Source organism: Stegostoma tigrinum, chromosome 18, assembly GCF_030684315.1.
Source record: "Stegostoma tigrinum isolate sSteTig4 chromosome 18, sSteTig4.hap1, whole genome shotgun sequence".
NCBI classification, from domain to species: domain Eukaryota; kingdom Metazoa; phylum Chordata; class Chondrichthyes; order Orectolobiformes; family Stegostomatidae; genus Stegostoma; species Stegostoma tigrinum.
In genome coordinates, this window is record NC_081371.1 from 60,653,948 (window position 1) to 60,676,761 (window position 22,814).

At 44.1% G+C, this 22,814-nt stretch overlaps 2 protein-coding genes across 6 annotated transcripts in view; both read right to left on the minus strand.

Moving 5' to 3' along the window:
* The window catches only part of scyl2 (SCY1 like pseudokinase 2), a 58,760-nt gene extending 39,226 nt beyond the window's left edge, over positions 1-19,534 (minus strand). For 3 of the 4 annotated variants that reach the window (XM_059652587.1, XM_059652586.1, XM_059652585.1), the window contains exons 1-4: positions 19,387-19,534; positions 7,986-8,182; positions 4,308-4,465; positions 4,053-4,197 (exon numbers count right to left, since the gene is read on the minus strand). In XM_059652587.1, coding sequence (XP_059508570.1) covers positions 4,053-4,197; positions 4,308-4,465; positions 7,986-8,162 — 480 coding nt within the window. In that variant the 5' untranslated portion in view covers positions 8,163-8,182; positions 19,387-19,534. The remainder of the gene's footprint in view (positions 1-4,052; positions 4,198-4,307; positions 4,466-7,985; positions 8,183-19,386) is intronic. The other variant, XM_059652588.1, reaches the window with a different exon arrangement.
* Positions 19,535-21,330: 1,796 nt separating this feature from the next.
* depdc4 (DEP domain containing 4) overlaps positions 21,331-22,814 on the minus strand; it is a 32,264-nt gene continuing 30,780 nt past the window's right edge. For both annotated transcript variants that reach the window (XM_059652589.1, XM_059652590.1), the window contains exon 9: positions 21,331-22,459. In XM_059652589.1, the coding sequence (XP_059508572.1) occupies positions 22,260-22,459 (200 nt within the window). In that variant the 3' untranslated portion in view covers positions 21,331-22,259. The remainder of the gene's footprint in view (positions 22,460-22,814) is intronic.

Here is a 22,814-nt window from a genome sequence, read left to right on the forward strand (position 1 = left end):
TCAACTGTTCACCATTAGTGACACTAGCTTTCAATTCTAGACTTTATTAATTGAGTTTAAATTCTACCAGCTGTAAAGGTGGGAGTTGAACGGTCTTCAACACTGTCTTCCATGATGCTTCAGTCAATTACAGTCAAATTGTGAACCAATCAGGTCCCTTTTCTCTAGTTGTACAGATTGTTGTGATTTGGCATTTATTCTGATGAGTGCTAGACAAAAAAAAACTTCAGCAGCACATCTCTCTTTTGCATGAAAGAACAGGAAATCCAGTTTTTGTCTAGGTTGATACAATATTAGTTAGCATTCCCTTATATTGTCAATCTAGGCTCAGTGATAGCACTCTCACTTCTGACCAAAACCATGGATTCAAATCCCAATCCAGAGATTTGAAAGTTTAATCTAGATTGGCAAGAGTATGCAGTACTGGAAAACTGCCTTTTGAATAAGACAATGCCTGATAACCCAGATGTGGTAGATGTAGTGGATTCTCTAGTGTTCTTGAACGGCTGACTCCAGACCACAGCAACACGGTGACTCTTAAATGGTGTCTCATATGTCCCAGCAAACCACTCAGGTCTATGTCCATTAGGGATGGATAACAATTGCTGGTCATAGAGTCATACAGCATGGAAACAGATCCTTAGGTCCAACAGTCCAGCCAACCATGTTCCCAAACTAATGTAGTCCCACTCACCTGCATATGGCCCATATCCCTCCAAATTGTTCCTATTCATATATCTGTTCAAATGTCTTTTAAATGTTGTAACTGTACCTGCATCTACCACCTCCTCTAGCAGTTCATTCCACACATGAACTAATGCGTGTGTGAAAACGTTGTAAAGAAGAGAATGAAGAAGCTAAGATCAATGCTTGAAAATTGAAATGTATATATCTGTCTTTGCTTTATCATTGATTGTACAAGCACATTCTGGTGTCCTACTTTGAGATTTTCCCAACTTAACCCTTCAAATCCTCTGCATTCCTACAAATGCTGGACTTAGACAATAGACAATAGGTGCAGGAGTAGGCCATTCGGCCCTTCGAGCCAGCACCACTATTCATTATGATCAGGGCTAATCATCCACAATCAGTATCCTGTTCCTGCCTTATCACCATAACCCTTGATTCCACTATCTTTAAGAGTTCAATCCATCTCCTTCTTGGAAGTATCCAGAGACTTGGCCTCCACTGCCTTCTGGGGCAGATCATTCCATACATCCACCACTCTCTGGGTGAAGAAGTTTCTCCTCAACTCTGTTCTAAACGGCCTACCCCTTATTTTTAAACTGTGTCTTCTGGTTCTGGACTCCCCCATCAATGGAAACATGCTTCCTGCCTCCAGAGTGTCCAATCCTTTAAATGTCTTATACATCTCAATCAGATCCCCTCTCATCCTTCTAAACTCAAGAGTATACAAGCCCAGTCACTCCAATCTTTCAACATATGATAGTCCTGCCATTCCGGGAATTAGCCTCACGAACATATGCTGCACTCCCTCAATAGCAAGAATGTCCTTCCTCAAATTTGGAGACCAAAACTGCACACAATACTCCAGGTACTGTCTCACCAGGGCCCTGTACAGCTGCAGAATGACCTCTTTGCTCCCATACTCAATTCTTCATGTTATGAAGGCCAGCATGCCATTAGCTTTCTTCACAGCCTGCTGTACCTGCATGCTTGCTTTCATTGACTGATGTACAAGAACACCCAGATCTCGTTGTACCTTTACCCAACTTGACTCCATTTAGATAGTAATCTGCCTTCCTGTTCTTGCCACCAAAGTGGATATCCGTACATTTATCCACATTAAACGGCATCTGCCATGCATCTACCCACTCACCTAGCCTGTCCAAGTCACACTGTATTCTCATAACATCCTCCTCACATTTCACACTGCCACCCAGCTTTGTGTCATCAGCAAATTTGCGAATATTACTTTTAATGCCTTCTGGATGTGAGTTTGCTCGCTGAGCTGGAAGGTTAGTTTTCAGATGTTTCGTCACCATTCTAGGTAACATCATCAGTGAGCCTCCGGTGAAGTGCTGGTGTTATGTCCCGCTTTCTATTTATCTGTTTAGGTTTCCTTGGGTTGGTGATGCCATTTCCTGCGTTGGTGATGTCATTTCCTGTTCTTTTTCTCAGAGGGTGGTAGATTGGCTCCAAATCAATGTGTTTGTTGATGGAGTTCCAGTTGGAATGCCATGCTTCTAGGAATTCTCGTGCGTCTCTCTGTTTGGCTTGTCCTAGGATGGATGTGTTGTCCCAATCAAAGTGGTGTCCTTCTTCATCTGTATGTAAGGATACTAGTGATAGTGGGTCATGTCGTTTTGTGGCTAGTTGATGTTCATGTATGCTGGTGGGTAGCTTTCTGCCTGTTTGTCCAATGTAGTATTTGCCTTATTGTAAACAGCTGCGGTCCCAGCACCGAACTTTGCGGTACCCCACTGGTCACTGCCTGCCATTCCGAAAGGGACCCGTTTATCACTATTTGCTTCTTGTCAGCCAGCCAATTTTCAATCCAAGTCAGTATTTTGTCCCCAATACCATGTGCCCTAATTTTGCTTACTAATCTGCTATGTGGGACTTTAACAAAGGCTTTCTGAAAGTCCAGGTACACTACATCCACTGGCTCTCCCTTGTCCATCTTCATAGTTATATCCTCAAAATGTTATTATCAATGTAAGCTTTTCTACATCCAAATTTCTTTCAGCAGTAGCTGTGCCCTCAGCTACCGGGGCTTAATGCTCTGGGACCTGCTCCCTAAAACCCCTCCTTAAAACCAAGCTTTTTAAAACCTTCTCCTCACACCTGAAAAGATATACCCCCAGTTTTGAACACACCCAGTCAAGGGAAAGGACCCTGGCTATTCACCTTATCTATGGCCCTTCTGATTTTATATATCTCTACATGGTCACCCCTCAACCTCCTAGGCTCCCGGGACAAAGTTTCAACTTACTATTACAATACAAATTCTCTGTTCATGGCAACATCCTGGTAAATCTTCTCTGAACCCTTTCAACTTCAATAAAATGCTTCCTAAAGCAGGGTGACCAGAACTGCACACAGTACCCCAGAAGGGGTCTCGCTACCACCCTGTAGAACATCAACATAACAACCCAACTCCAATACTCAAAAGACGGAGCAATGAAAGCAAGCATGCTAAATGCCTTCTTAGCACTTTGTTATCATCAATGACAACTTCCCATGAAAGGATCTCACCAGGTTTACCTGGTGATCTAGTCAGCATTTTACCTTTACCCATATGTCAAGAATGATTCATTGATCATATATGAGGAAGCAAGTTGGGTGTGGCAGAAAGAAAGGAAACATTATGCTGCAGGGGGAGATGAAGTACACTGGGAGAAAGTTCATGTGGGGTATGAACACTAGTTCAGTTGGGCTGCATGGCTGTTTAAGTGCCGTGCAAATTCTGTTGCTGTTCGTGGGTTTCCTTGTGCTAGCTGACTGTCAGACTTGCCCACTTTACAGCATTGAAGGCACATTAGAATTACAATTATTAGGCTCTGGGACTTCAAAAATTACTATTATTTTCCTTTAATCAACAGTATGGCAGATTCTAAAACTACTAATGATCACTGTTATAACAAGGTGTAGAGCTCGACGAACACAGCAGGCCAAGCTGCATCAGAGGTGCAGGAAAGCTGATGTTTAGGGCCTAGACCCAGCCCAAAACATCAGCTTTCCTGCACCTCTGATGTTGCTTGGCCTGCTGTGTTCGTCCAGCTCTACACCTTGTTATCTCAGATTCTCTAGCACCTGCAGTTCCTACTATCTCTAATGATCATTATTAAATGGCTGACCTGAAAATGGGAAGGGAAAGAGAAGTAAGGAGGTGAACATTATTATATTTTAGTCTTGAGATATTATATAACAAACCATCTTGCATTTTTATAAAACTATAGGACTCCATCAAGCAGCACTATTGTGAACTGGAAATTGACCAGTTAAAGCACTGAATTGACAGAGACATGCAGTAAATGCAGCAATTACTGCACCAATCTGGCTACTGAACAAATGTACTGGCAATTTACCTGCAATAAACCATATTTGATTTCCACATCATAAAGCTGGTATCCTTTAATTTCTGCAGGTGTAGGGCATGGTAGGTGATCGTAGCAACCTAGGACATTGGCTAAACTTGCAAAGACAGGCTCCGTACAAAAGGCTAAAGAGTCTCTGTAAAAAATAGATGAGGTAGTTAATCCAAAAAAGAAACTCTATTTTAAGAAAAAAAGTTAGTGTTCACTGCTCATCATGAAAACTAAGTAATATCAAAATTCCATTACCTAGACTCCTCTAATGGATGCTGAACTGTCAGTAGGCGTGGATGTCTCAGCCTGGTGAGCTGCTGCACACCTTTTTTCAGTGAATCAATGATATGATCCTTCTCAAACTTTTGATATTTCTCAATTAACTTTTTGTCAAAAACAAATACAGCCACCTCCTGAAAAACAAAAAGACAATGAAGAAACTAGGATCAATGTTTGAGAATTGAAATGTTGTATATATATCTTCAATTATCATTGATTGCACAAGCATATTCTGCTGTACTGATCTGAGATTTTTCCAACTTAACTTTGAAGTTCTCTGCACTCCTGCATCCAAAATTTCTTTCAGTGCTGGCTATGCCCTCAGCAACCAGGGCCTTATGCTCCCAAACCTGCTCCCTAAAACCTCCCCTTGAAGACATGCCTTAAAACCAAGCTTTGCGTCATGTGCCCAAATATATCTGATTACGTTGCTCAAAGTCTGATTCTGTCTGAAAATTTTGTTCCTGCCAAGTGCTTCAGGGCGTTTTAGCATGTTAAAACACTCCATCAAACACAATGTCTTACTTCTGCAGTATCAAGGAGGAATCTGAAACCATACATTTCTACTTTGTTCAAAGAGATTTCACAAGAAGAATCTCCTTGACACTTCTGCTATGTAATGGCTCAGAATTCTGTTGATGCGTTAATACATGACACAAAGACATTTGACATGACTGCTGGTTTATGTCTTCAGGAGAGTAGCTGTGTAACGGAAATGAAAAAGCCAGAATGCAACTCATACCAAAGCTGGTCATGCTTGGAGCAGGATTAAAGGCAACATCTTAAGGTACTAATTAATTCCCAGGGTACTGTATAATGCTGATGATTAAGTTATCTACAGGCAGTCTCAATAAATTAGTTTGAACTGAAAACAAAAGTGACCCTTGTGTCCTTCCAAATGTACATTGGGAAAAGAGAAAAGGCTAAGAAATGCAATAGAAGACACTGCAGAAGGATGAACACAAATAAAAACAACTAAGCTACAAGCATAATAAAATGTGAGGCAGGATGATCACAGCAGGCCAAGCAGCATCTCAGGAGCACAAAAGCTGACGTTTCGGGCCTAGACCCTTCATCAGAGAGAGTAAGCTACAAGCATACAATTTTAAGGGTAATAAAAATGAAAGCAATTAATTCACACTGGACTTATTGTCAACATTAGGCCACAGCAGGAGTACAGTGAGAGCTTCAGAACATCTAACAGTAAAAAGAATCCAGGGGTCATGGAAAGCATAAAGCAAAGTAGCACTGGAACAATACCAGCAAAGTGAGGTTATATTTAAAAACTGTATTCTTTATGTAGTGTGCCTCTTAAGCCCCTAAAATATTCTATAGCCATTAAGGTGTCTTTAAAACCTGTAGTCACTCAAGTAAAGTGGCAAACAGGGCAACAAATTAGCTCTCAGCCAGTTTCCACGAACAACATGTGCTAATGATAGATCATATCCTTTTTGAAGAAAGTTGACGCATAAACATCAGCTGCTGAAGGGATAGTCTCTGCTCTTTTTTGAAACAGTACTGTGGGGCCTTTTACATTGACCTCAGAAAGAAGACACAGGCCTCAACTTAAGTGTCATCTGTAAGACATAATCTCTACATACAGCTGTATTAAGACCACACACTAGATCTTATTTACTAAACTCGAGGGACTAGAAGCCACAACTGCCTGACTTGTAGGAAAGTGCTGAACATTAAGCCATATTGCATGTACAATGGATGGTCTACACAATACCACATTTCATACTATGGTTCAAGTCAAACTTCTGTCTGGGAGTCTTCAGCCATGATCAGTAAATAAATGCCGAAGTTTGAATAATTTTCATCATGGACAGCACCCTATTTCATAGAATCCACATGTTAACAGCTAAGTACAAGTCAACTCAACTAGTGCCAGTGATATGCCTACACACCACCTACGGTAAGTTCTCTCAATGGACTGCAGTGAGCACCAAGACAGCACTGGCTCTCAGTAACAGTTTTCTTGCTTCGGAGTCAGAGGCTGCCAGTTCAAGGCCTAATCCAGAGAATCAAAAATAATTTAATTTGCCCTTCAGTACGACTCTGGAGTGTCAAGTTTGCAAGGCGGGGGTAGCTCTGAGTGAGCACCGCACTGTCAGAAGCGCAGAACTAAAGAAGTGCTGTACTGTCCAAGCGTCTTTGAAAAATAAGTTAAAGGTGTCCCAGAATTCTAACAGAAAAACAAAATACTGCACGCGCTGGAAATCTGAAATATCAACAGAAAATGGTGAAAATACTCAGCAACTTACCATGTGATAGGAGTTCAATAGTACTTATCATTAACTGTGCTGTTTTCTCCATAGATGCTGTCAAACATGCAGAGTATTTCCAGCATTTCCTGCTTTCATTCCTGTATTCTCAGATGGATTTAACCACAAGGCTCAAATTCAAGGATGAGACAGGGAACCGTCTCCAATTTCCTGTACCAACATCCCAAAAAATCAAATTATCTGATCTTTGACACATTACTGCTTCCCAATTTGCTGTGTGCATCTTGACTGCAAATTTCCTTTATTACAGTATACTTCAAAAATATTTAATTGGCTGCAAAATGTTTTGGAGTGTCCTGCAGTCATGACAGTTGCGACATTAATGCAAGTTCTTTTTTCTCCGGCCCACAGTTCATGAGCTGCCTCACTTCCTCATCAAATGTGACAATCCAGCATCTTAACCATCCAGTCAACTGACTGGATCTTTATGATTACAAAGTGTTCTTTCATAAAATACCTTCATAAAGTCAAAATATTTGACCAATGCTGCAGAAATAGTCATTTAATGAAGATCATTTCCACTGACACCAATTCAAAAATCCAAATGTTGTCGCTATGGTGCATAATAACTAGGCCTATTAAATATTAACTGTCATGAACTAGCAGTTTTTCATCTGTTGAGGATATTTGCCAAAGTTGGCCCTTGGACTGGAATTTGTTTTAGGCTTTGTAAAAGAAGGCACAACATTTCTTCTAAGTTCAAAGAAACCAGTTCTGAAGAAGGGTTACCGAAGCTGAAACGTTAACTCTGCTTTGTTGTCACAGATGGTGCCTGCTGAGTATTTCCAGCAATTTCTACTTTTATTCCTTCTCAGATTATCTGGAGAAGGTTGGATGTGATCATTATCAGAGCAAGTGGGCAGCCCATTTTACACCTCACCCCTTTTAAATTTTCATTTCAAGTCTGTCACTGAGATGTAAAACAGGAATAGCGATTTGCTACGGCTCACATCACAGACTGTGCTAAGTGGAGTCTACCCAGATAACTCTTCAGCCAATCCAGACTGGCATCACACGGATGTAAAATATTTCTGATGTTGGAAATCAGATTTAAAGAGGCAAAATGGTGCTGGAAATACTCAGAATACCTGGCACCACCTCTGGAGAAACAAACTGAGCCATGGTTTCAAGTTTGCCACCTTTCAACAGAAAATTCCAATCAAAGATCAAAGACTTGAAACATTCAGTCCATTTCCCAGTGAACAGACGCTACCAACCCTGCTGAATACTGTCTGCATTTTCTGCTTTTACTTCTTCCTTTAAAGTTGGTAATTTGTAAGATAGCAAAACAGAAATTTCCTTGTGGGTAAAATGAATTAACCTTCACAATTCAAATATGTTTAAGAAGTTCTTATGTATGTATTACCTGTTTGGTTGACTTCTTCATACCATGAAAGACCTTCCAGGTCATTCCTGGCCCAGCACTTGCCATGTGCCGCCCAACTTCAAACTCCCTTGTGACAGGGTTACCCATGACTGCACTGGTAACATCTGCTGTTACTTTAGTAACAGTACTCTTCAACTTATTTAGCATTGACTCCATTGTTTCGGACGAACAGTTACCTGCAGAGTAAGGTCAAGAACAAGAAATCAGCAAAAGAAAAAAAATCTCCAAATAATTTCTTTGTTGTAGAGGTGTGGTTGCCATCAACAATATCAGTTTTGATTCAAATCACTGGTCAGTACTGAGAGAGTTCTGAGTAACATCTGGTAAGCTTCCTTCAAGAATTATTTTTAACAGGTTATTAGGTCACACCCAGAGGAAGGATTTGACCACATGGAAGTGGCAGGTTCCCTCTCCTTAAGTAATAGGGGTCATTGTGCTTACAGGTCAGAAGGTTGAGAGGAGGTCTGATACAGGTGTTCAGAATTGAGAAGAGTAGCAACAGGTTGATAGAAAGCTCCCAGTGGCAGGAAAGTTAAGAACAGAAGGCACTGATTGAAAGTGACTATCAAGAATCAAAAGGTTTCAAGCTTTTTAACTGGGCAAATACCTCTGTCACATGTAAAAGATCCCTTTAAACCACAGAAGAGTTCTGCCTTGTTCAACGGTAAATGTGCATTCCTCAACTTCACAAAGCAAAACTTTTTTAAATGACATTGCTGTTTGTGGAGCCTGTGTGTGAGATTGAATGCCATGTAACAGCTACTATATTGCAAAGTAATGCCTTAGTCGAGCAGCGTCCTGAACTTAACAAAGGTGACATATAAACACAAGTTCAACCGTTCTTTAAGAAGCCAGAGTGAATCTACAACAGCACGTGGCCCGTATTGGCTCAAGAAGGCAGCTCATTACTACCTTCTCAAGGGCAACTTGAAACAGGCAATAACTGCTGGCCCAGCCAGTGATACCCAAATCCTATCAATGAACCAAAGAAAAGCCTGGCCACAACCTACGGAACCCCTTTAAAAACTTGAGACATGAAACTGAGGTAACATTCAAAGAGATTAAAAAATTGTGCAATTTTTCTAATCCTTAAATGTGATCAACCCAAAAATCAGAATCCAGCCCATTCCACTAGCTTACCTCAGTTCCATGGTCCTAGCACAGGAACAGTGGTGTGGAGTGTTGGAATGGTCATATCTGTTATAAACGGCTTTAACTTTGCAGGATTTCTAAGCCAGAGTGTCATCTACAATAAATGTGTGCATTCGGCTTGAGTCCAGTTCCATAGACCGGATTGTTCTATTGAAAGCAATCTCTCCCCTGTTTCTATCCCCATTGCTGTGCAAGTTCATTTCCTTCAAACGTCTATGCAGTTTTCTTTCAGAAATCATTAATCATTTCTGCTTCCATCACCTTTGTGGGCTAATAGTTCTGGGCCATTACCGCTCGCAATGTAAAAATATCACCACCGTCTCCTCTATCTCTTTGTTAAAAATTTGTCCTACACCTTGTTCCTTCAATGAACGGGAAGGGCTTCTCTTTGTCTAACTTATCTAAACCTGCTATAATTTCTACACCACATCAAATCAGCCACAAGTTCCTTTGTTCCATGGAAAACAACTTGAGCTTCTGTAACAAAAACCTTGAAAATAAAGTCTCCATTCCATGCATCCATTTCGGTAAATCACTTCTGCAACTTCTCAACAACCCATCCAAAAGTATTGAGACTAACGCTGAAAGCTTTTTCGTCTAGTTGTGCTTTCCCAAGGTTCAGCATAATGTAAGTCACGCCAAAAAGCAGACCTTTACTTTAAAACCATAACATGCTACAACTGCAGTAAAGAATTTCAAGTGAATCTGCAATTCAATGTTTCAGAGACAGCAGGAGCTGCAGATGCTGGAGAATCTGAGATAACAAGGTGTAGAGCTGGATGAACTCAGCAGGCCAAGCAGCATCATAAGAGCCAGAAGGTTGACGTTTCTGAAAGTAAAAAACCCTTTCTGAAGAAGGGTCTAGACCTGAAAGATCAGCCTTCCTGCTCCTCTGATGTGTTTGGTTTACACTGATCACAGTTTTAATCAAGTACATTGGATTGTTTTTATTAAATGTTCAGTACCAGAGAGATAAACATTCCATAACAAATAAAAAGTAGAACACTGTTTCGATTTGAATATCAATTTCCACACTTCTCCAACTGTAATTAATGTTCATAGTTGTTGGCACCTTCACATTTGAGGAAACCAACTGCAGATTAGGCGAGGGCTTTTCTGGACAGCTCTATTTTATCAGGAACTGTTGCACTGATTTCAATCTACTTGTCCGCACAAGTTATGACATACCCGCAGGGCAGGGAGGATTGAACCTTTTTGACCCCGAGCTAGGGACAATATCACTGGGTTGCAAGACCCCCTACAACTGTTACAGAGCTTGGCACAGGAACAAGTCATTCAGTTCAGCTGGTGAATGCCTCAATTTATGCTCCATTGGTGCCTCCCTCTTCAGTTAATCCAATCAGCAAATCATTCTATATCTTCTCATTGCATATGTTTATAAGTAACATTCACACCACTCAAATGCTAAGCAATGGCCTTTTCCATCAAAACAGTCAAACCATCTCTCCCTGGCATTCAATAGCAATATCACTTCTGAATCGCACATTATCAACATTCTTGGCATCACCATTCACCAGAAACTGAAGTGAACTAGCTATATAAACATTTTGGCTACAAAAGTAGGTCAAAGGCTAGGAATTCTGTAGTGTGGATTTCGCCTCCTATCTCCATGTAGCCTGCCTACTAGCTATATTGCATAAGTCAGGAGTGTGATGGAATACTTGCATGTATGCACACAGTTCCAAAAACACAAAATGACTGATACCATTCAAGAAAAAGCAACTGCTTGAACTGGCACCCTGTCCATCATCTTCAACATTCATTCTTATCACCAATGATGCTCAACAGCAGCAGTGTGCATCTTCTAGAAGATGCACTGCACTAACTTACTAAGATGTCTCCAACAAACCTATGACCTCCGACACCTTCAATTACAAGGTCAGCAAACCCAGTGGAACATCACCCCCTCAAATTCCCCCTCCAAGCATTTCACCATTCTTATTTGGAAATAAATAATCATTCCTTCAGTGTCAGTGGGTCAAAATCCTGGTACTTGTTCCCTAACAGTATTACAGGTGTCCCAACAACTCAAGCAGCACAGCGGCTCTGGAAGGCAGCTCAGCATCATCTTCAACAGGGAGATTAGGGATGAATAATAAATGCTGACCTTGCCAGTGATACCCAGATCCATTGAACGAATTTTTAAAAAAGTATCACCTTAACTGCACTGTTGTTACTTGGTATAACCACACCCTATAAGACAAAATTCCACAATCTGATCACTGTCATCAGCTGTCTCACATTTCAATAGTAATTGTTGCTCAGGGTCACGAGATTCTATGACTCTTTACTTGACTTAACAGGGTAAATCTTGGCTCTCAGATCTCAGGTCACATACAGCACATCCCATGAGACAACAGGATCTTAGGTGCACAATTTGTCTCCTTTTCTTCTCTGTCACTGCTGTGTCTCATCACTACAAAATTGTGACTGAAAATACGATACATCTTGATGGTCAAGTTGCTGCCATTTGAATGGCTGACCACTTAATGTCAATGCGACTGTACTTCAGAGTGCCTTAAAGAGTTTTCTTTGCCCCTGTTAAATTATGCATTTGAGTGTTGAGAAAACACGACCGGGCAGGAGGCATGTTTAGCGTCCAGACACGAGAGTCGGACTGAAACCGAACAATGTGGCAGAGACACTGCTGATGGAATTTCTCTAAGCACTTTGAATGTATTGATACACAGTCCAGGTCTCACTACAGGTCAGGAAACTGCTGATGATAAGTGCTCTTTACACAAGGATTCTGTTGACTTACAGATGGTTGTGTCAAAATATTTGTTGCTGTGGCTTGAAGATTGCTGAACTTGTGCAGATCCTCTTATCAACGGTGGCCTTTTGAGAGAGATTTTATGGTATGGGAAATGCTCAACCTATTCCAGAGTCTCTCCTTCAACAGAAAGAGAAAAAGAATATTGGCGGACCAAATACAGTTTTGTTTTGGCAATATTCGAGGACGGACCAAGTTTCTTATGTGTAGAATTGAAGAAATTGAGGGAGAATTGCAGTTTTTGGGAATGTGGGCTTTGATATGACAAAGACAATTAAGATGAAAGAATATTCCATTTAGATTGCATTTAATACTGATGTTAAAGTGTAGTTCATCTCTGACAGCCATTGTCAGGTATACTGCAAAACACATGGCAGCTTTATTGCACAGGCTTGACCCCGATGGATTCTGAAGGTGTCTATTTCAGATCTCCACTCAAAACAGTTGCAATCAGATCAGCATAAAGGTATGGCAGGATTATGAAGATGTTACTTGGATATCCAAATCTTTGAAACATAACTCAGAGAACCTTGGAATTTACTTATTCAAATGCTTTGATCAGATCAATGAAAAAAATGAAAAGCTCCTGCACTGTTCCTGACATTTTTCCTGAACTTATCTAACAACAAAGGCCAAATCAAGGTGCTTCTAGAAGGTCTAAACTCACAAAATTTACTCATTTGAATTATCAAAGACTTGCTTTGGAGAATAGTTGTTTGGCTGGGGCATTTTGATGCATGGAAGATCCCTTATTACATTTAAGCTGCAGATGCATCCGGCAATTTAGAGACCAGTGTGTCAGACAGACTCTTAAAAATATATAATTTCATCACCAAATAATTATTCTCCAAACCAAGTTTATGATTAATCAATAATTACATTTTGTGGCATCCATTCCCAAAACAGGAATCAAATTCACTATATCCCCATAACCTAACATTACCATGCATATTGTTTTTGGACGATTTTTCCATGTAAGTTTCATCCAGACTGTTAATGCATTGCCTTTTGTAACAGCTTCATTGTGAGGGAGGTTAAAGCAACAACAAAACAAAGCAAAATACCACAAATGCTGAAAATACTAAATAAAAACAAAATTGCGGGAAACACTCAGAATGAATGAAAGATCTTTCTGACCTGGGCATTGACTCCAGTTCTCTCCAAAACACAAGACAAAGGATCAATATTTTGTTTAATATGCTCATAGGCTGTCTGCAGCCAACTGAAACAAACATCCATTCCTTGGTATGCTAGCAAGAAGTCAGCTAAGTCTACAGTGCAAATTTACCTTCACTAGTTGTCAACATTGGGATTCCTACAGCAGCATGCACAATAGTTAACCCAGGCCACCTGGGCCAGAGTTAGGGATACCATCACTGCACCACAAGACTCTTGAACCATGAGGCTAGCCTTAATGTCAAATTTCTAAACACAAATTATTGATCATATAAGTTTGAAGTAAAGCACATTAAAGCTGTCCTCCGGGTTGACAGCTGCACCGATTCAATCATCTCATGAATGGATTCACACCCCTTCTTTTGGCCCTAAAATTTTCCCAGTGTACCTCCAAGTACCCTGAGCAAACAAGATGTGTCCAAAATTTGAGCAACAGCTGAAGATACCACTTCACACTGCCAATGTGCAGCTGTAACACAAGTGCTATTCTTCATTAATAGGACACAATCATCTGCCTGTTGCAAAAATGAGTAATGTGGCAGGGGAATTTCAGCACAACTGTGAAGCTAGGTATGCACACCATATGTTCAAATGACAGATGGATCATATCAACCAGCACATCACCTTGGCCTGTTGGACACAAGCTAATTGCTGACCATACTCAACCAGGCCACGGTTGCAAACTCAGAATCCAATGTTAGAAATAATTCCTCAATTGGGCAGTCGTGAAGCTACTCAGAATTACTTTATGAACCAATTCAAGATTATCAGCAATTTGGCTCACTAACGTATCCTGTCCTCTATATATATTCACATGCAGAGTGATGTCTTTTGCAAACAGACAGAACATCGCTCCACACTGCCCTCCAACCCCACCACACCCGGCACCTTCCCCTACAACCGCAGGAAATGCTACACTTGCCCCCACACCTCCTCCCTCACCCCTATCCCAGGCTCCAAGATGACTTTCCATATTAAGCAGAGGTTCACCTGCACATCTGCCAATGTGGTATACTGCATCCATTGTACCCGGTGTGGCTTCCTCTACATTGGGGAAACCAAGCGGAGGCTTGGGGACCACTTTGCAGAACACCTCCGCTCGGATCGCAATAAGCAACTGCACCTCCCAGTCGCAAACCATTTCCACTCCCCCTCCCATTCTTTAGGTGACATGTCCATCATGGGCCTCCCGCAGTGCCACAATGATGCCAACCGAAGATTGCAGGAACAGCAACTCATATTCCGCTTGGGAACCCTGCAGCCCAATGGTATCAATGTGGACTTCACCAGCTTCAAAATCTCCCCTTCCCCCACAGCATCCCAAAACCAGCCCAGTTCGTCCCCTCCCCCCACTGCATCCCAAAACCAGCCCAACCTGTCTCTGCCTCCCTAACCTGTTCTTCCTCTCACCCATCCCTTCCTCCCACCCCAAGCCACACCTCCATCTCCTACCTACTAACCTCATCCCACCTCCTTGACCTGTCCGTCTTCCCTGGGCTGACCTATCCCCTCCCTACCTCCCCACCTATACTCTCCTCTCCACCTATCTTCTTTTCTCTCCATCTTCGGTCCACCTCTCCCTCTTTATTCCAGAACCCTCACCCCATCCCCCTCTCTGATGAAGGGTCTAGGCCCGAAACGTCAGCTTTTGTGCTCCTGAGATGCTGCTGGGCCTGCTGTGTTCATCCAGCCTCACATTTCATTATCTTGGATTCTCCAGCATCTGCAGTTGCCATTATCACTGATCACATTTTATTATCTTGGATTCTCCAGCATCTGCAGTTCCCATTATCACAGAACATGTTTACGAATTGCTTCCATTCCAATTAAACAAAAGCTCCGAGTACATTTGTGCCCTGGTGCATGCCATGTTGCAATGCATCAACCAATCAGATTCCATTTTCCAACCAAATGGCATCCGCTTACTCATGCAGTGTAATTTATTTCTTTGAAATCTGACGCTCTTGTGGTTCTGTCCTGATAACAGCAAGATGAAAAACTTGAACAGAATTCTTCTCTTTTCAGCTCTGTTCTCAGATGAAAAAAATTTAAGCCTCCCCTCTGCCCGATTTCACATTTTGGAATTTAATCAACTGCCAATTCCAAGCTTTTAAATCACTTGATGGATTAAAATTGAGTTGTTAAAAAATTTGCTGAAGAATAGTCTTGGTTTCCATTTTATGTGCAAATCCAGATACGATAACACAATCAAATCAATTCCACATCACATTGCAAGTTAGGCAAATGAGACTTGCACAACAAAGGACGATCTACATCCACATCCTTCATCTTGCGCTACAGGTAAAATTTTCGGACTTCCTTAAATGAAGCTGTATCTGCCCATGTGCCAGATCTCTCTTGATTCCCTGACACTGTGATTCTACGTTGTACTCCAGCCCAAATCACAAAGGCCAACAAATAAAAAGAACTTTCATTTTACATCACACCTTCCATCTCTTCTTGAAGTTTCAACTGTTTACAATCAATGAAGTATATTTGAAATGTAGTCACCATCACAATATAAGATAACAAGGTGTAGAGCTGGATGAACACAGCAGGCCAAGCAGCATCATAGGAGCAGGAAGGCTGACATTTTGGGCCTAGACCCTTCTTCAAAAATGACTCTTCAGAAGAAGGGGCATTTCTGAAGAAGGCATCTAGGCCTGAAACGTCAGCTTTCCTGCTCCTATGATGCTGCTTGGCCTGCTGTGTTCATCCAGCTCAATGCCTTGTTATCTCAGATTCTCCAGCATCTGCAGTTCCTACTATCTCTGAAACTATTATCATATAGCTAATTTGTACTGGCAAGATCCCACAAGTGATCGTCCTGTATTCTGCTTTAATGAGATTGCATAATGAGGTTGCATGTGAGATAAAGACAGGACAACACCCCCACAAATTTCCAAAATAGCACAATGGAAGGTATTGTTTTCATGACTCATCCAAAAACGCAGCACTTTTGAAGATGCAGCAATTCCTTAATACTGCGCCAAAGTGCCAACTTGGACTATTGACTTGTCTTCAGCTAGGGTTTTGAACCGATGATCTCTGAAGCTAACTGAACATGATGCCAGAGTCACAGCTAACAATCTCCAGTAATGCCCAATTCCCGATCTCTGAGGCCCATCACTGGCAACACGCACCAAATTTTAATTTCCTATCAAGTCTGAGGAAATGACCAGAGGCTATTGTCTTACTTGAATCCCACACAGGGACCCCAGTGGTTAATACCATTCTCAAATTCCACACACGGATCCAAGATTAATTCCCAAATTTAGCAAGAGACCCAATCTCAATCTCTGACCCAAGCCCTTCAAACACACTGTCTACCCTGGCCCTGTTCTTTACCCAGACAAACTCGTCATTTCACTCTATTCTCTTCCCACTCTAACTCCAATACCCCACTACATTATTAAACTCTGACCCACCTAATCCAAAACTCTGACATCGTATCCCACTCTCACTAACTGATGCAATCCTCTTCCTAATCACTGATCCCTGCTCCCACCACCACCACCATATTTTTATCCTCTGATCCCCGGCCTCACCCGCCATTCCAACTCTCTGATCCTGGGCCTCACCCCACCATTCTCGCTCTCTGATCCCCGGCCTCACACCCCCCGATTCTCGCTGTCTGATCCCCAGCCTCACCCCTCCATTCTTCTTCTCTGATCCCCGGCCTCACCCGCCCCCCATTCTCGCTGTCTGATCCCCAGCCTCACCCCCCCATTCTCGCTGTCTGATCCCCGGCCTCACCCCCCGATTCTCGCTGTCTGATCCCCGGCCTCACCCCCCGATTCTCGCTGTCTGATCCCCGGCCTCACCCCACCATTCTCGCTGTCTGATCGCTGACCTCACGCTCGCATTCTCGCTCTCTGATCCCCGGCCTCATCCCCCCGTTCTCGCTGTCTGATCGCTGACCTCACCCACCCATTCTCGCACTCTGATCCCCGGCCTCATCCCCCATGCTCGCTCTCTGATCCCTGGCCTCACCCCCCCATTCTCGCTCTCTGGACCCCGGCCTCACCGCCCCCAATCTCTCTGTCTGATCGCTGACCTCACCCCACCCCCATTCTCGCACTCTGATCCCCGGCCTCACCCCCCCCATTCTCGCTGTCTGATCCCCAGCCTCACCCCCCCATTCTCGCTGTCTGATCCCCGGCCTCACCCCCCGATTCTCGCTGTCTGATCCCCGGCCTCACCCCACCATTCTCGCTGTCTGATCGCTGGCCTCACGCTCGCATTCTCGCTCTCTGATCCCCGGCCTCATCCCCCCGTTCTCGCTGTCTGATCGCTGACCTCACCCACCCATTCTCGCACTCTGATCCCCGGCCTCATCCCCCATGCTCGCTCTCTGATCCCTGGCCTCACCCCCCGCCATTCTCGCTCTCTGAACCCCAGCCTCACCGCCCCCAATCTCGCTGTCTGATCACTGACCTCAACCCCCATTCTCGCTGTCTGATCGCTGACCTCACCCCCCCCATTCTCGCTCTCTGATCCCCGGCCTCATCCCCCCCATTCTCGCTGTCCGATCGCTGACCTCACCCCCCCCATTCTCGCACTCTGATCCCCGGCCTCATCCCCCATGCTCGCTCTCTGATCCCTGGCCTCACCCCCCCATTCTCGCTCTCTGGACCCCGGCCTCACCGACCCCAATCTCGCTGTCTGATCGCTGACGTCACCCCCCCATTCTCGCTCTCTGATCCCCGGCCTCATCCCCCCATTCTCGCTGTCTGATCGCTGACCTCAACCCCCATTCTCGCTGTCTGATCGCTGACCTCAACCCCCATTCTCGCTGTCTGATCGCTGAACTCACCCCCAATTCTCGCTGTCTGATCGCTGACCTCACCCCCATTTCTCGCTGTCTGATCGCTGAACTCACCCCCAATTCTCGCTGTCTGATCGCTGACCTCACCCCCATTTCTCGCTGTCTGATCGCTGACCTCACCCCCAATTCTCGCTGTCTGATCGCTGACCTCACCCCCCATTCTTGCTGTCTGATCGCTGACCTCAACCCCCCATTCTCACTGTCTGATCCCTGGCCTCACACCCCCATTCTCGCTCTCTGAACCCCGCCCTCACAACCCCCAATCTCGCTGACTGATCGCTGACCTCACCCCACCATTCTCGCTCTCTGATCCCCAGCCTCATGCCCCCATTCTCGCTGTCTGATCGCTGACCTCACCCCCCATTCTCGCTCTCTGGACCCCAGCCTCACCGCCCCCAATCTCGCTGACCTCACCCCACCATTCTCGCTGTCTGATCACTGACCTCAACCCCCATTCTCGCTCTCTGATCCCCGGCCTCACTCCCCCCATTCTCGCTGTCTGATCGGTGGCCTCAACCCCCCCATTCTCGCTCTCTGATCCCCGGCCTCACTCCCCCCATTCTCACGCTCTGATCGCTGACCTCACCGCCCCCCACCCCCCATTCTCGCTGTCTGATCACTGACCTCACCGCCCCCCCCATTCTCGCTGTCTGATCGCTGACCTCACCGCCCCCCCCCCATTCTCACGCTCTGATCACTGACCTCACCGCCCCCCCCCCCATTCTCACGTTCTGATCACTGACCTCACGCCCCCCCCCCCCCCCATTCTCGCTCTCTGATCCCCGGCCTCACCACCCCCCCCATTCTCGCTCTCTGATCCCCGGCCTCACCCCCCCCCCCCATTCTCGCTCTCTGATCCCCGGCCTCACCACCCCCCCATTCTCGCTCTCTGATCCCCGGCCTCACCCCCCCCCCCCATTCTCGCTCTCTGATCCCCGGCCTCACCCCCCCCCCATTCTCGCTCTCTGATCCCCGGCCTCACCCCCCCCCCCCATTCTCGCTGTCTGATCCCCGGCCTCACCCCCCCCCCATTCTCGCTCTCTGATCCCCGGCCTCACCCCCCCCCCCATTCTCGCTGTCTGATCCCCGGCCTCACCACCCCCCCCCCATTCTCGCTCTCTGATCCCCGGCCTCACCCCCCCCCCCCATTCTCGCTCTCTGATCCCCGGCCTCACCCCCCCCCCCATTCTCGCTGTCTGATCCCCGGCCTCACCACCCCCCCATTCTCGCTCTCTGATCCCAGACACCTTCCCAATTTTCATACGGTGACACATCTCCGTTCCATCGCAAACCCCGCCCGCAATTCCCAGTTTCATCCCCACCCAAGCCCTGTGCTCCCTCTCTGTATTTCCCCCTCCTCCCCCATCAGCCTAGGCCCGGCCTCTCGCCGCCGCCTGTTTAAACACGAACGAAGCTGGGGCGCCCATTACCTGAGCTCTGCTGCTACTGAATGTGCCTGTGTTCGAGTGCGCCGCCGCCTGACGGCTCACTCCGTCCCAGGCGCTCTCACTCCGAGGGCAGCGACGCCGACAGCAAGTGGAGGCGACCTTTTCGCCATCACAACACTCCCCCTTCCCCCACCAGATACCTCACTTCCGCTTCCGCCCCTTCAGACCCTCAAGGGGCGTGGCCACATGTCAAGGACGAGGTCAGGTGAGGTCAGAGCTCTTGCTTCAGAGAAATCATATCAAGACAAACAATTCCATTCTCTTTAATGTTTCACCCTAAAAAGGGTTGTTGTGCCTGTACTCAGTCTCATTCATTGATGAGATCATATAAACCCTGCCCTGTGGAAACAGGCTACGCAGCCCATCGAGTCCACACTGACTCTCTGAACATCACACCAAATCCCTGGAGCCTTGCATTTATCGTGGCCAATCCACCTAAACTGCACATCCTAGTACTGTGGGAGGAAACCAGAGCACCTAGGTTTTCAACTGCTCCCATTTCTGTGGTTTTACCCGTAAATAGCTCTTCACAGTATACTTTAGACAGATCCTGCCTCATTTTAGTAACTTCTGCCTTCCTCCAATCCCAAAAGATTTTCTGCAGACCATCTTTTTTCCTTTTCCCTAACAAACTGAACACTTTTTGTGTAGTAGTCACTAAATCACTAAAATGCTCCCTCACTGCCAACACAAATGTGTCTGGCTGTGTTTCCCAGAATGAGATCCAACACTGCAGGACCATCTATATGATATAAAAAGCTCTCCTAAATAAATTTCAAAAAAATAAATCCCTCTAAATCCATTTTATAATTATCCCAATTAATGTCAGATAAATTTAAACATAATTACCCTACTCACTTCAATGAACTGTTGACATATCTGAAGTGCCCATGGACTATTTTGGGGCCGACCTATCATTCTGACCAGTATGACTGCCCATTTTTTATTCCAAGGCACTACCCATAAAGCCTCATCTGACAATCCTCTCAAAATATCATCCCTCCTTGCCACAGTAACTGACTCTTTCCTTTACATCTTGTACTGCCCTGCCTAAAGATCCTATACACTGGAATATGAGTTTCAAGTCCTCCCACAACCACATTTTGATTGCAACAATGAGGCAATTCCATGTGTCAATCATGCCCTTAACTCATTTGTCCAGCTGTAATCTAACTAGTATTAAAGTCCATTTAACCTTGCATTATTTCCTCGAGTCTCAATTTATCTGAACTTTAGCCTTGACAGACAATTAATTTTCAGAAGTTTATATTTAGAAGTTTGGAATAAGTTAGATGTGAATAAAGGGCTGTAGGCCCCCCCCCCCAAAGAGACTAGTCTGGGTATTTGTTGAGGGGGGTGGCACACAGGGGACAGGGGCACAGGAGCATATGGGGATGATGTCTCTTGAGCCACAAGGTAATGAGTCCTTACATTTCTTATTCAGCTTTGCTTCCAGCAGTTCAGTGCTGCAAGAACTGAGACCATCAAATGTCAGCAGCAGAGAAAATAAATCCCAAAGCCAAAGACACCAAGTTAAACTAAATCAAGGGAAGTGATTTTAGCATGTTGTTTTGTACACAAAATCTGCCACACCTCATGTATATTTGAGCTGAAAAAAAGAAAAGACGACAAGGACTGAATAATCAATAAAACCAAACATGGGAAAGAAACGAAAGGAAGCAAAGTAATTAAAACAGAGCGACAGCAAAGGAAACCATAGTGGAGAAAAAAAACGCACGCAAGTTGAAAAGAAAATGAGGCAATCAGGATAAATTTCCACCTTTTTAAATCTGATAATGCCACAATGTGCAATGGACAAAAGACAGTGAAGCCAAGCAGTGACATCCGTTCAAGAAAAACTCTGGAATAAAAGTACACATTTCTGATTAATTCAGTTTTATTTATTCAAACTGGAAAAAAGGCTGAGATATCAAATATAAAAAATATCTGTTCCACAATTAAGCTTATTCAGTAATTTAGAATTTCTTACAGTAATATTAGTGTTAATAATTTATATCACAGGTAACTATCGAGAAGGCAGTTGATGCTGATGAACTGGGCACATTTTGACTGTATGCATTCTATCAGCATTTTGCAATCACATTCTCATCCCATTTGTTTAAGAATTTTGTAGATATGGAGCTTAAATGAAGATAAAATGCCAATAATCTAGAGCAAGTTAGACCATTCAACCGAGGTGGCCAGCTTCAACCAAAGCCCACTAGATCATTCTAAGAACTTGCTTCATGGTTCACTGAAAATGTTTCTTGCCTTTTATTTCCCTGTACTGGCCAGAGATTCATTTGACAGAAGGGCAATAATATGTTCACACCGCTGGCACAGAACTCCATAAGTTAACTGCCCAGCCAGAAATCAATGCAGCCAGCAGATGAGCCTCTCAGATGGTAGGGCAAACTCAGAACAGCAGCTTGAAGTATCTCGGCTCAGGTATAAAAAAAGGTGAACAATTGTTCCCACTGTAAAACCTATGACACAATACAACAGTAACATAAAATGAAACGTTGCAACAAAGACAAACTGAGACTTTTAGTTGTTACATTTAGTGCAAATCAATGTTAATCATAACTGAATGGAGAAAATCATAAGCCAAGATTTCTGTGATGAAGTAAGAATATCTTTGCTCTTGCGGTGCAGTGGCAGTGTACCCACCCCGAGACGAGGCAGTTAGGGTTCAAGACCCACATGCTCCACAAATGCATCATAACCTCTGCGCCAGACGATTAGAAGAATCACTTGTCACGGGTGCCAAATGGCCTGCTCAACAAAATGCTTGCATTCATTCAAAACACTATCTTTTCTAAATAAACAGCAATAATCTCACTGATATTCTCCACCTAAATGATATTTGAGTAATGTTGAACAAACACTGAAGGATGTTGCTTCTGGAACTCCTGAAGCAGTCTGTTTCCATATTTGGCAGATTTGTTGGAGTTTTGACTGATCTCTTGGACTAACTGCTTAAGTTGGTCCACAGTGGTCTTGCCTTTCTGCTCCTCAAACTCCTTCCGTGTTACATGCTGGCAGAATGTAAAACCTGGCACAAAATAAGCAATCAAAATTATCAAGTAAAGTCTTTTGCAGACAATAGATAATCAAATCAAAACTACTTACATTGATAGAGGATCTGATCACACCTCTATGACATTCTACCCATTATGCTTTCGGTGAATGACTTTTGAAATTCCGTCACATTGTTATGAAGGCAAATACAACAAGAAATTTGTACACACCAAAATTCAACAGCATGAACCAGCCAAACTATTCTTTGTGAATAAGTTGAGGGACGAACACTAACACACAGTGGGGTTGATACACTATGGTCACAGGGCACTGAAACGGACACTTTGGTCCAACCAGTCCATGCCAACCGTAATCCCAAATTGAATGAG